At 39.5% G+C, this 14683-nt stretch overlaps 1 protein-coding gene across 11 annotated transcripts in view; it reads left to right on the forward strand.

The window, feature by feature from the left end:
- LRRC56 (leucine rich repeat containing 56) overlaps nucleotides 1-14683 on the forward strand; it is a 59073-nt gene that overhangs the window by 11905 nt on the left and 32485 nt on the right. For 8 of the 11 annotated variants that reach the window (XM_053946398.1, XM_053946409.1, XM_053946405.1 and 5 more), the window contains exon 4: nucleotides 8641-8728. The exons of the other annotated variants lie outside the window; for them this stretch is intronic. In XM_053946398.1, coding sequence (XP_053802373.1) covers nucleotides 8641-8728 — 88 coding nt within the window. The remainder of the gene's footprint in view (nucleotides 1-8640; nucleotides 8729-14683) is intronic. 11 annotated transcript variants of the gene reach the window in all.

Below are 14683 nucleotides of genomic sequence, written 5' to 3' on the forward strand. Positions count from 1 at the left end.
CGCTTTGTGAAAGAATACTTGTTTGCACACTGAATTGTACTTGCTCAGGACTAATTAAGGGTGAAATCTTGTGGGGTGTGTAGGATCTGACCAAACAACATCACTTTTCCATGCTAAAGTAAGGGAGAATTGAGAGCAGAGCTTGAGGAGAGAGGCTTTCTGTATTGCAGACCTATAGAAGAATCTCTCTTCTGCTGGGGAGCATTTGTGAAAGACAGATGGGGCTACCAAGGCTGTGGTTCAGGTGCTCCCAACAGCTAGGGTGGTGATTGCAAGCATCCACAATCCCCTGTGTATCCACTGCACCAGTGGAGAGACAAGAGCTTCCAGAGGAGCATATTCCAGCTGTGGGTTTACACCACTCCCCAGCCACATACCAGCCACCATTCTGACCAGGTGCTGTAGATTAGGCAGAACTATTGTTCCCTAATTAGCCAAGTCTTTTAGTGTTTATAAAATGGTTGAAGGTGAAAAAACTCCTTTCTGCAGAGTGGATATTTTAAGCATTCTGGAGAAGAATTGCTGCATGGTTGTATGATCTGTGCCATTCACTTTCCTTGGGCTTGTGAGAACCTCTGACTACTTCTTGGTCTTTTTTTAAAACCTGGCATAGAATTGGACCAGTCTAATATGTTTGTGGCCTACAACAGCCTGTATAAATCTGATGGGAACCTCTTAGATTAGTCTGTATTGTTAGGGCACGAACCAAAGCCCATTAGAGTAACCAAAACAACTGCCCTCTGATTCAATCAATTCTGAATGAAACCCTCTGGAAGTTCTTTCATTGGCATGAAGTTCTCTTTCTGAACCTCTGCTGCTTTTAATTTACAGCAAACTGTACGCAGAAAAGTGTATGTAAGGCAATGTTACCTACATGCCATGAAGGTGCTGTTTATTGCTCTGTAACTTTTAAAAATGTAGATAAGAAGTGAAATAATTGAGTTTTGCATTTTTTGAGATTGTGGGTTTTAACATTTGTAAGGTATCTCATTTTAAAGATTCTTTTAAATGAAGTACACCGTCCTGCTAATTTTTCTGGACACAGTTATTTCCTGTCCTGGAACTCAACATTTGTGTTGGCCTAGCTAGGATACTTCCTGCTCAGAGGAAAAACTACATGACATTGTCAAGGAAACATTCACAGTGTTTATAGCTTGTTTTAATAACATACCTCATCTATCTATTCTCTGACCCTTATGTTGATCAAATGGAAACCACTGCTGCCATAAATTTACTTTCTCTGGATTTGCAAATGTTCAGAATGTTCCAACATTTAATACAAAACTAGTTTTCACATGCATAATTCTTTAAGGACCCACATGCCATTGACAGTCAAATGGTTTGAAAGGTTGTCTTGCTTAAATCAATACAATTGCAGTATCTTTTTGATTGTTTTATTTATGTGAATATTTTAGGAGTTATTGATTGTATCCACTGAAGTGCTTTGAGAAGGAAATGAATAGACTTTTAAAATACAGGCTCATTAAAGTAAAATTGTTTTACATTCAAATAAAGGCAACTTCTGTAGTGTTATGTAGGCAAATTTTTTAACACATTATGGATGTTCCTGAAGAAGGTTTTTTCCCTGAGAACACATACTCAGCCTTACTCCTTGTCCTCACAATGGTCTGTCGTGCATCAGTTTGGTTTGAGTTTGGGGAAGCTGCAAAGTCTAAATGTGCAGATTCTGTGTAGATTTGGCACCTTGAACTGCAGCCTGCAGCCTGATTTCTGCCTGCACATTTGAGTCATTATGCCCTTTTTCCAGAGGGATGGCTGTCTATTTTGTAGTGAAACCATTAGCAGTCTGCATTATTAAGAACTCTCTAAAACTTATGACACTTGTGTTCCTTCACTTTTTATCCACTTGCTACATTGTTTTCCTCCAAAGCGAGGAAAGTTTGGCTTAGACTGCTTTTTTTTTTTTTCCCCTTTCCTTTTTTTGCCTTCTTGGACCATGTAGAACAAAAGACAACTTCTACAAAACCACTGGACTGTTGCCCATTTTCTTCATCTCCATTGTTGATCCTATCACTTAGACTTTATGCTTATTTACCACAGTTTCTGTACAGTCTTCTGTAGCCTTGTTTCAGCATAATGTTCACGTCAAAACCTGTATGATTCCATATTTCCATTATGTTAACCACATCTTCTAGTTTCTTCTTGCTGCCAGCTCTCTTGCTGCACTGTTGTGTAACATCTTTTTATATTTGAATGTCCTTCATCCAAGATACAGGTCAAAAGCTTTTGATGCAAGGGTTGGTATCATTAGATGTCATTTTTATTAGATGTCATTTTTATTCTTTCTGCTAGTATCAATATCAATTTTCTGGTGTACTCTTTAATCTTCCTCTATATTAATAGGCATTCTTGCTTTTACATTTGTACTTGTCCTATTAATATTTTCAGCTCTATATTTTCCTAGTTATTTTCTTATCAATATTTCCCTGCTCTGTCCATCCTTATGCATGGTTGTCAGATATTGTAGAATACCAGGGTGAGCAAATTCTCACTTTGTTCTGAAAACTGGCTAACAATGGGCAATTAATTTTTAACTCTATTAGGGCTGTGACACAGATTTTTCATTAAATGTGGAGAAACTGAAATTAAGGGCGCCACCTGTCTTTAATCATATTTTTATTTTGTTCTCTCCCTGCTGTTTGCAAAGGATCTTTTCCTGACTTCCACTAAAAGCATTCCACTTCTCAGAAGATACTCATTTTACAAGGTCAAATGATCTTCCAGACATTGTCACATTATAAAACCCAATCACATTTGTGTGTGATCTTTAGAGAAGAAAGGAAGTATTCTCTAATTTTGCTTTTTATTGATCCTGTTCCAACTAATCGTGTTTACCAAACTTAGGAACACGTGTTCGGATGTGGTGTTTAGTTTTGTTGCTCAGGAGGTTAGGGTGTATTTCATATGGTATGCACTCATCCTCATGGGAAAAAGAAAATGCTGGAGGGTCCTGGAACAACAGATTGGATTCTTGCTGAAGTGGCTCAATTGTTTCCTTTTTTCTTTTGCAGAAAGTTTTCCTCACAGTTGTAAGATAATTGGATTTGAGGAAAAAACTGGACATCAGGAAAGTGCAGAATCTTGATAAATTCGGTAGAGTAAGGGAATGGAAGTAACTGAATTTGACTGAATTTGGATCTGCTGCATCCTTCATTAGAAACGTATAATAATTTTTTGGGGGGTCCTCTGGAGGTCTGCAAGTTTGATCTTCTGCTCCAAGCATAGCTAGTTTCAAAGTTAGATCAGATTCCTCAAGGCAGCAGATAGTAGAGGTAATACTGTGAACTGGGAAAAAAATATTACAAAGCCTCCTTCAGTTTCAGAGCTTTCCTTTTATAAGTTCCTCTCCTAACACTAATACCTTTACAGTAGTGAAGGCTTGTAGTTGTTATATTAGTGTTCAGCCTTCTACTTAGGCATCTGATGTTTTACATTCAAATTTTCACATCAGGAATCTTTGTATTTATATGCATGCACACACATATGCATGCTTTTATATGAAAAAAACTCAGATATTCATTTACTTATAGCCACCAGTGCCTAACATAAAATGACATTACCGTCTTGACTTTTCCATGTTCAGTTGAACAATGATTGTAGCTGCTGTCTGTGTACCTAATTCCTAGATAGGAAAAATAATTAATGTTTCAGTATGACTTTTTTTATATCTCTGTGAAGGAAAGTAAATCCTTACAACAAATCTAAGCAAAAACTGTGGTAAGAATGTCTATTGACTTGCCTGTTAATTCAGCACATAGTTGAAACAGTTTTTATCCTCTTACAGAAGTCACACAGGCTTTTTCTGGGAGATCAGCAAACCTCCCATCTTGTGGTGCCCTTCATGCCTGCTGAAGTTTGCAATAGTTAGATTTCCCAGCAACTTGCCACATCAGATCTTTAGTACTGGTTTAAAAAAGGTGTCAGAACTGTGACTCCCCAGCATGAGTCAGTGAGGAGCTGAGTTGTAGATAGCAAGACAAGGCAAGGGCCTATCCATGTGGGTCTGCTGGCATGACTTGGGTCTTCAGCACAAGAATAAAGACCTCTTTACTAATGCATCCACCACTACTTAAATTTCGCATTTACTGCCCTCTTGTACACTTCCCATATAAGCCAAGAAAATCTTTTTTGTAGCACCTAGCTAATCTCTTCATCTGAGCTGAGAGAAGAATGTATTTATGTGTATATGCAGGAAGTAGTGAAATACAGCTAAATATTTTAGTTTTGGGCATCTGCAGCATTTATCCCTTTTGAAAGGAAGTTTGCATGTGGGACCACAGAGAAGTTCTGTTCCCTTGCATTGCATCACTTAAGGCCTATTAATTTGCCAATATTTTTCTTCTTAGAAGAAATATTTTGTCATACTTTTAGCACCTTTTTTTTTTTTTTTTTTTTTTTTTTTTTTTTTTTTTTTTTTTTTTGTGAAGGAGAGATTATACTTGAGTTGGGAATTTGAAAAAAAAAGGCAATAAACACATGAATGGACATGAATTTAGTATTTGCATACAGGTGTAGTATTCAAAGAGAACAAGCGCACCACTCTGGAATTCCTGTCTTAGCCAAATTAACCAGGATCAGCAAAATACATGCACAGCTGGAAATATTTCTCTGACAGCTGCATGCAACTTGTTCTTCAGCAACATGCCTACTTTTCTTAGAGTATGTGAAAAATCTAGGGAAGAGAGAAGACATCAGTTGTGTATGTCAGTTTTGACTGAACAGATATTATTTGTCATTAACGAATTTACGGATAGCTGCAAGTGGGATTTGAACTGGATTTCCCACCATCCCCAGGTGACTGCTCCACCAATTGGGAAGATCTGCAAGCACAGAAGTATTTCTCACTTGCAATTTTTTGCAGAATACTTAATGGCTTTTCTTGTCAGTCAGAAAAGAAGCTTTCCAAACCAGTGTGTAGTCTCCAGTTAGCTAGACATTTTGTTTGGTGGGAATGGTTTGTGAAACATCATGGACTTGCTTCTTAAAATAATGGCTAAATTATTTACTAATAGATTCTTCATGAAAAATAGTTTTAATCCTATTTTAAAGAAGGCAGAAAAATGTAAAGTGAGCTTTATTCATCTTTGTTTTACTTACCCTGTATTCAAAGCATATTCAAAGACTTGTGCAGTGCTTTACCATGGAAATGTGTCCTTTTAAATAAACAAATTTACAGTGGAGTGTCAAACTGCTGTTCAGGATCAACCTTTCAGGCCACCTTCTTGAACATGACGTGCCAGAAAGATTTTGATGTTTGATTCTTTTTTTTTTTCAGAAAACATCTCTGTCTGACTTATACCTACCCTGCAGGGCTGCAGATGGGTGGCAAGCAGAGTCCTCTCTGAACACCAACACTCAGCTTAGGATTATATTGGTTTTTTCAAAGTATCTTTTTGATCTAAAATAGCTGTGAATATATCCCACTCTTTGCCTAGAACAGATCCTTGGTCCCTTTCTGTTTGCTCTACCTGGGGGCTAAGCAGCTGGAAACAGCCAAAGAAACACCTAGATGGCACATCACCTTCATGTCTGTAAGCATTCCTGGGGCACAGGCAGAGACACTCTGTCCCTGGCTGTCAGAACATCCCATTAAGCTGGGGCAGGCAGTCAGTACCTGAAACCTCAGTGGGACACCTCTGAATTAGGGCAGGAGCCTCTCCTAGACCTAGGATGGCCCTAGGAATGAAGAGAGACAGAGCACTGAGCATCACTTCTATCCACATGTTTTCAGACATCTCTCTGTCCAAGCTGATGACCCCTTCAGTATGTTGGGTCATGATTTTTTTTTTTCTCTTGCAGCAAAATTCATCCAAAATATCCCTCCTCTCAAGTTTTGATGGAGGTTCCCATGCTTTGACATTAAACAATAGCACAAATAGATGATCCTGCTAAATAGGTTTCATCTTTGCTTAAATGTTTCCCCATCCTTCCCTAAATGGCCCCCATTCCTGGTGTCAGAATTTTAGCTGTGACATGAGAAGTATCACACTTGCAGGTACACCAGCATGCCAAGAATGGTGTCTGGAGAATAGCAATGTCCTAACAATCTTCTACAGGAGCCATTCCCCATGTATCCTCCTCTTGAACTGCCACCCTGGACTTAGCTTGCTGACTCGCTTACAATCAACGTCTGGGGTCTCAATGCTTTAGTGCCTTTAAATGAGCTCATGTCCTCCACCCAAGAGCATTTCCCATTTCCTTCATGTACTACACTAACTTGTGCATCCCACAGCAAACTGGTTTCAAGCTGTCCCAGCATCTCCTCACCATCAGCAGATGGAAGGGCAAAGATTGTCATAGAGACTCTTGGAAATGCAGAACAGGGAGGTGGGCACTGAGAATATATGGAGTTTGTCTCATCTGATTAGCACATGTTTCAAGGCAGCTATCTATAGTTCAAAGAGCTGGTGATGACAGCCAATAATCCTTTCCAGCACTGGAGTCAAAGTTCTGCCTATTGGAGTATAAAATACTGGTGCACTAAGCAGCTCATTTCTCAGGCAGTGGAAAAGGTACAAATAATGCATCAGGAAGAGGAAAAGGAGGGCAGGGAATGACACTGGTAATCCCTGGTATGAGAAAAAGGAATAGGGAACCCTAGACAAGGAGAGAATATAACTTCATGCAGATTTTATACTTGGATTTTGAAAAAAAAAAAAGATCAGGGAGCAGAACTGTGAAGGGAGGCGGTCTGGAATACAGCAGGTGAAGGACAGCATGCGGGGAACTTGCAGACAGCAAAGGAGAAAAGGACAAAAAAAGGAGCAAAGACTCCTTGGGGTATCAGGCCCTTTTGCTACTTAACTGACAAAGTGTGTGACCCTAAGCTTATTACTTATTCTGAGACTTCTTCCTGTTCTGATGTAGGCTCTTAAAACTATTTTGATGGCGGGCAGGGAGGTATTTTTCAGAAGCTTCTTCCTTTAATGACAGTGAGCTTGTATCCAATTCCAGCCGTCTGAGTGCATGGTTTTATGCCAGGATATCAGCTAGCTCTCATTTCACACATAATCTCGTGCTACGTGACAGACAGTGTCATCTGCTGAAAAGGGTTACTGCAAAATGTGTCTTGCCATGAGAGATCTTGTGTTCACTTGGAGGGAGAAAGCTGTCTGTAGCTGTTAAGTTTGCTGCCTTTGCAAGAGCAAAACAAATTTTGTGGTGGCTGCATATGGGGATAGTGTCTTAGAAGTTTTCTTATGTTCAGGCTCTTTAAAATCACAGTTTAAAAAAAAAAAGATTAAAAATAAGATTAAAAAACAATTTTAAACATAATGCTTTAAAAATAGTTCAAAAGCAGTTGAAGATATTGGATAATTCTGTTTCTTAGGAGTGCAAGTCAAGACCTTATAAAGGGGGACAGCTTTTCAAGAAGGAATGCTCAGCTTTTTCTGGAAACCATGTGCTTTTGGATTGCCATCTCAGTTACATTCAGACTGGTTCAGGTCCTTTGCAAGAGGATGTGGAACATCAGCAGAAGTCGCAGTCACTTGTGCACAATAAAAATGTTACCTAATGAGCAGGAATGTTGTAACCACCATTTTTTCCTTGCAAAATTAACTGGATATTCTTGTGGGTTTTTTTCTTCCCAAAATTCATAAGCAGAGGTCGTCCTACACATTCCCTTCTAATGAATAAGTTCTCCCTTATTAAAAAAACCTAAGAATGTTGTACCTTTTTAATAATGAGAAAATTTGTCTCCTCTCTGTGGTGGTTACTGAATGGCTTTATGCCTTCACCTTAAGTAAAGGCCCAAATGGTTGGTGACAATATTTTCAACCCCTGCTCTTGGTTGCATCATTGAGGAGGAAACTGAATGCTAGGGTCAGACATTTCTTTGAAGTGGACATGTTCAGCCCCACACCCTAGCTCCTTTGACATAGAAAGGTGAAAATTTAGAAGTTTCATCACTACGTATAGCATCAGCAATTTCAGGCAGTTAGCATGACAAATAAACCTTGCTTCTCATTTCTCAAGGATTGTTTCAGACTCCTCCATGAACCATTAACCCATGAAGAACAAAGGATATGGTTCTTCTGGTGTGCTTTGTTGAATTCATGCAGCTAGGCTGATGCAAAGGAGGTGGTGGGATATGCACTGTGAATGAGGAAAAATGGGGAGAGTGAAGCTGGATCTTAGCAGGAAGAAAGAGGGGATGAGAGCAATGGTAATGCGAGATTGCTTCAGCTCCTTGTGGAGTTGCAGCTTGGCATCTTAGGATTTCACAGCCTTGCTGTGTGTTTCACTGGCAGTCGTAGCTTCCCTCTCTCCTCTGTCTATAGCTTCTGCTTGTTTTGTTCCTCCTGCTTACCTCTGCCATGACAAAATGTACATGTATGTATCAACACAGACTTTAGGATGTTAGGGAAGATTAGGAAAGAGTCTGCATTCACACACACATCCTTGCATATATAAGTTTTGGAAGACTAGAATATTTTGGGGCTACGAGGAAGAAAGGGCTTTGAATACTACATTCATTTCAATGTGATTGCACATCTAGCCATGTTGACCTGAAATATATGTTGACAAAACACTGAAAAATCTTTCTACACCTTTTTGCTGCTGTGACATCTGGTTTATTGCATGAGAGTACACATATATTTCTGCTTATCTTTACAGAAAATTTTGGCAGGGGTAGATGATCTGCAGCAAGTGAAGGCCCTAGAGATGCAAGTGGACACCAGAGAGATCAGCTTGGGGAACTTTGGTAAGAAAACACTTTTTATTCTGCTCATCATATTGAATTTTCCTTCATGGTGTCTTGACTGGGGATTCACTAACTAACAGCCAGTGAAAAGTATTGCCCTTCTCATGAGTTCTTGAAACAGGATCTCCTTGTACCTCACACTCTTTGATCTCTGTCTTCTTGTGTGAGGCTCTGAATAGGACTGGAAACTCTGGCAATGGAATGAGCGACATGACTTCTGTCTAAAGCAAATTAGTTTGGACAATTTTTTCTTGTATGATATGCTAGGCCCTAAATGAGCATTTACTCTTGTCTTTAGTGAAACAGGAGCCAAAGGTCAGCTTCTCTCCACTGTGAGATTTCCCTGTGACTGGGGAATTGCTAGTGGTATCAGGTGGCTTATGCTTCCAGCAGCTTGTCTTGGCACCCGGCCTCACTGAGCTGTGCTGGAAAATGAGCTGGAGGCAGGTCCTGTAGAGACATCATTTTGATAAACCCCAAGCAGCCCTAACACTTGTCATTCTTTTTATGTCATCATCACTGAACCAGGGAAGTGAGAAGTACCAAAGGAATTCCCTCTGTAGCAGAGTTAACACTGAGAATGTAAAGCCTTAGTTTTTTTTTCCAGTACTAGCAGTCAGTTTCTGTCATGCGGATTCCTACCACACCCAAGTCTTTCTTCTGCTACATTGAAACTGAGTAACTACTGCAGGGTAATATTTTCTGTGCTGAAAAGGAGTCATATCCCCAAAACTGTGTACTGGTGCTTTCAGACAAGCAGTTAATTTTTCATATGCAAATGACTACTGTAACAGCCGACTAGCTTTAATGGGTCGTTTGATGTCTGTTTGTCAAGAATGGTTGAGCAAGAACAGTGAAAGGGGCTTTTGTTTTTGTATATATAGCCCCTTTGTATTGGTTATTCTGTTTATTTCATAAATAAGTCTCTTTCTCATAGGCACTTGATAATTTAAGGTAAGTTACATCCATTTCTTTCAGAGATCATAATCTATTCAATCATGTTTCAACTAATCCAGTTGATAAGGAAATCTCATTATGCCATTTCTATAATGCTCAAAAGTGGTACTCCCATTCCTATGCCATTTTACATTAGCTGTGATAGGCTAGTAAAATGTTTCACCTTCATTACTCTCTACTTCCCTTTCCTTTCCATTACTGGAATAAATCCTTACTCCTACCCATGGTTAGGCTTTTGCAGCCTTTACAGAATACAGAACATTATGTCCATGATGCAAATAATTTCCATCTTGTTTATCTCCCACTGTTCACACCAAGAGTTGGCCCTTGAGGGCTGTAAAAACCAGCACCTGCAGGTCCCCACTGCTTTTGAGAATAACAGAACATTAAGACCATTCTGAATTTCCTTCTGTTTTTAAGGTGCATTTCTGAGTTTTCTTCCTGTGAAAATCTCTTTGCAAATGTCAGCAGGTGGCTAGGGCAGAAAGTTTACTTTAGTTTCTTTCCATTTTTTTTCACACGGCAGATGATTTTTAGGCACATGGACTAAGGCCTAAATGTTTAGAAGTTTTGCAGAGCAGTTTGCACCTCCACTGTAAACACTGCAAGCAAGACTGCTGTTGAACCTGTTGGGCTCATTGCTTGCTCCCTGCTGGCTGTCTGCCCCTGGAACTGTGCTGCTGACCTGGTCTGTGGTCACAGGGGTCTGGAGAAATAGCCTGAGGAAAACAGTAGGGTAAGAAGCAGACCAGCTGGAATGACAAATATTCTAGTGTGACAGGATGTAAAGTTTTCCCCCATTAGGATAGTTAAGCAATAGAGTATCCAGAGAGGTTTGGAGACTTCATCCTGGTATGTTTTCAAGTGGGTGAAGACCTGAGCACCCTGATCTCACAGACAACCTGGCTCTGAGCAGGATGCTGGGCTTGAGACCTCCAACTGATCCCGCCAGCCTGGACTACTCTGTAATTTGGTGTTGCTTTTGCATTTCAAATCTGTCTAATAAGCTTTCTTTATACGCATATTAAACCACTTCACCTTGCTCTCACTGTATTCCTTAGTTGTGAAAGGTGGGTAAGAGCATCTTTATCATCAGCAAACTGTTTGAATGATCAGTCCACACTCAGTAAACAATGTTTTTTGGACTGGTTTTATGTGTAAAGATAAAATAGGCCAGGCAAGGTCTTAAGTGCCCAGGTGAAAATGTTAAAAGCTACGAGATTGCACATAACTCTGAGTCACCTGGAACCTTGCAGCACTCAAATCCCAAATTTACACCACAGTTTTCACTTGAGAAACATTTCAAGGTTTACAGCCGGTGTTACAGACTGTAACACAAACACTCAGGGCCTAAAGATTTCCAGAGTGATTTAAAACTTGTTGCTTTATGTTTTTCTCGAGACCATTCCACTTTGGGATGTGCTAAACTTTAAAGCACCATCCTGTTAACCTTGGCCAGTTTGTCAGGTCTGCCTCTACAAAATGGCATGACATGGTGGGGAGGAAGAGTTACTTTTCTTAGGGACAAGGTGTGGACTAAAAAATGAAAAGACTGATACTGAAATATTTTCATGTGATCAGTTTTAAAATTAAGGAAAGGCTTCATGCCAGAGCTTAAATCTGAATATTTGCAGGGCTTGGGGTAATTGCTGAATTCTCTAGCTGTTTTCAGTGCACCTTGCTGAGTGACAGATGAAACACTGAATGCCTTGGCAAGTCTTGTATCCAGCTTTGCATATCTTGGAGTTGATTTTTATGCTCCTCAGCTGCATGTAAACCTCAATTTATGTTCAGAGGGACCATTTCCTTTTCATTAGCTTATCCCTTCAGTTTTGATTGCTGACAGGTATGGAATTGCATTTATGATGAGCTCATAGAAATTCCTGTTGAAAATAATGGTGGAATAGAGTCATTTAAGACACTACATAGTCCTCTTATTTCTAAGTAATTTTAATAGCTCCAAATCAAGTTACCCACAGTGCTGTTCACTGGTCCTTATTGAATTGTTGCCTGCTGGTGGCCAGACTAAGTTGATTACATGTCTGGAGATTGCCACTTCCCTTGCAGGCATTTTATCAAGGCAAAGCTCTGCCAAGGTTTCAGAAGTAGCCATGTGCTATTTCTCACACAGGTTCATCATCTCTCTTTCCTCTTGCCCTGCTTGTTGGTACTCTGGCTGCAGAGCTGGGACACCTTTGCTGGCAGCCAGCATGGCAGCAGCAGGTGCTTGCATGGCCAGGGAGCAGCACAGAGGCTGGACGAGCAAGTCTGGCGCAGGTGTTGCTGCCCAGGACCCTCTTGGCTTAGCTGGTGCTGACAAACTCGCTGAGCAAGGCTTGGACAAGCCCCACAGCAGGGCTTGGACAGAGTCTCCAGGAGTCACAAGTCAGTACTGGGACAGCGTGCTTATGTGAAGCCCTGCACTGATGTGTTTCCTGTGAGATCCCTGTGTCAGGTAGCTTGACTGCAACTGCCTTGGGTTTGCCTGAAAGGGCTGTGGTCTCACCTCCAGTTGTACTGCCCAGTTCATCCCAGAAATGTGCAAAATAATGGATGTGTAGAAACAGGATCAAAGTGATGTATCCTACTTGATCAAACACAGCTCAAATGAACTAAATAGACTCTTTAATTTGCATATCAGGTTGCTCTTGCTGGAAGAGTACAGCCTGTTTTCATATGCCTGTTCTGTGTTGTAGGATCAACAAAGCACAATGGTTGCCTGATGCCAATGCAAGCATTTGTCAGTAATTTCTTTTGTTTGTTTTTCACAAGTCCATAATCCGAAAGACACAAGTCAAACCATGATGACTTTTTGTTAATAATAGAAAAACAGAGATATATTATGCTACTTAAAGAATACTTCATACTGTAAACAGCAAGTGTTAGAAGTGTTGTAACTTGTAGAATATCATAAAACTGGCATTTGGGCTGCTTCCTCTTTGCTCCTACTCAGTTTTCTGAATGTCACCAGCTGTATCAAGGCACCTTGGAAAGACATCTACACTGCTACCCTGCCTGTGAAGCGCAGTACTTCAGGCAGTGTTGTTGAGTGTATGTGTCTATCACTTGTATTCACGTAATTTGCACTTTGATTTCTTTCTGCCCTTTCATTTAGTTTTGTTCCATTGGTAGAGTAGAATAGTTTAACACTAGTACATTGTTGGTGGTTAGTAATTTCAGAGCCATGTAATAAAACCGGTCTTTAGTGAAAGGGAATCGTAGACAGATGAGATAACACTGCTCGTCATTCTGAATTCTCAGCCTTGTCCTGCAATCATTAGCATTTCTGTAGACCATTCTTGTTTTTAAAAATCAAAATTACACAAAGGAAGGCAGTTTCAGGATAAGGAATCTACCACTTGTACTTCTAAAATTAATATTAGAAATTAATAGTGTTGTACTTTAGAGTATTTTTATATGTTAGTATCATGTGCCTTTGTTCTGAGGAAAAATGCCATGAGGGTTAGAATTAAGAAAATTAGAAATACACTGTCACATTTGGATAAGTATCTTGTCCACCTTCATTTTATAATTTTCTCTTCCTAATTTAAACTTCTGGCCTCTAATCTATTTATAAGGATTTGGGACTCTAAAAACCAGCACAATCAATGGAACAATGAATTCTTAGCACCAAAGAACAATTACATATTGATATAAAACTTACAGGAGGGAAGAACCTGCAGACTTGCAGGAATACATTGCAGAATATCGCTGGCAGAATCTTGCACCACCTCACATTGTATACTTCTATTTCAAGCCAGTAAACCACACATTAAAGTGTAACACTGTACAACTTCCCAGGGATAGATTGCGCCAAAGTGCAAAAAAAATCTGAGATGGAGGATCAAGTTACAATAATGAATTAACCAGATGTGAAAATTGTATTATCAGCCTGTCACTTGGCCTCTTCAGATCGTTTAATAGTTGCTTCTTTCCTGAGCCAACCCTAAATGCATTCAGTGAAAAGCTTTTTCTTGAGCAAGTATCTCCATTTCTCTTGACTCTGCATTCAAATCTTGTGTTTAACACTAGTCCTTAAAACGCCTTTGCTTTGCAATGCTTTGCAATACCCTTTGCTTGGTAACCCTTTTACATCTCTGACTGAATCCCTGGCACTATCACTCCATTTTGAGCTGGGACTGGGGAGGCTACTGAATCCCTTTCATTTTTTCCTTTAACACTTCAGGGCATGACATTTAATCTCTCTATCCCTGTCAGAAAGAGGACAGAAATTTTTTAGAGTCTAGATTTTTTTTTGGGTGGGGGGGAGGAATTTCTTAGGCCATGATTTATATATTTATATTTGAGGGAGTCTTTGCTCAGTAGCTAGTGTGACTGCTGTGAGTAATTAACAGAGATCCTAATATTTCCTCTGCCAGGACTCCAAATTATTTTGTTGCCATATATACATATAAACATATAAAACTTGTTTGACATGAGAAAACATATCCTGCAGGACAAGGATTGCGTGTTCTAATTTGTTCTTAATTTTTGTGGATTGTGGAAAGTGCTTGAAAAAGAAGGTTAAAAAAATTCACAATGTGTTTTGAATTTTTTGTATTTTCAAAAGTGCTTTGAAGAGACATGAACTTAAATACTTGCAGCACATAATGAAGATCAATATGTGCATTATGATCACTCCAAAATAACATGAGATGTAGATAATGCTTCTGTTAAAACATGATTTATTAAAATGTTTTTGATATAAATGCTCTTGTTCTCTTTGGGGAATGAGCAACATTACCTCCTTTCTTTGCTTTTGAGCTCCCACTCCCCTTTCTATTTTTTTTATCATTTGCAAAGGACTCGACTGGTATCCTTCTGGACATTGGTAAATCACCCTTGCCAGACAGTGATTACTCAGAGAACTCATAAAAATATTTGCTGAGAACACATTTTAATGTTTCAGCAATCATGCAAATTGTCTAAAATTGATATTACTTCTACATGATTTTATGTTATACTGGAGGATGCTCACCAGTCTTGAGTAAACTCAGC

The sequence above is a fragment of the Vidua chalybeata genome, chromosome 6 (genome assembly GCF_026979565.1).
Source record: "Vidua chalybeata isolate OUT-0048 chromosome 6, bVidCha1 merged haplotype, whole genome shotgun sequence".
Taxonomy (NCBI): Eukaryota; Metazoa; Chordata; class Aves; order Passeriformes; family Viduidae; genus Vidua; species Vidua chalybeata.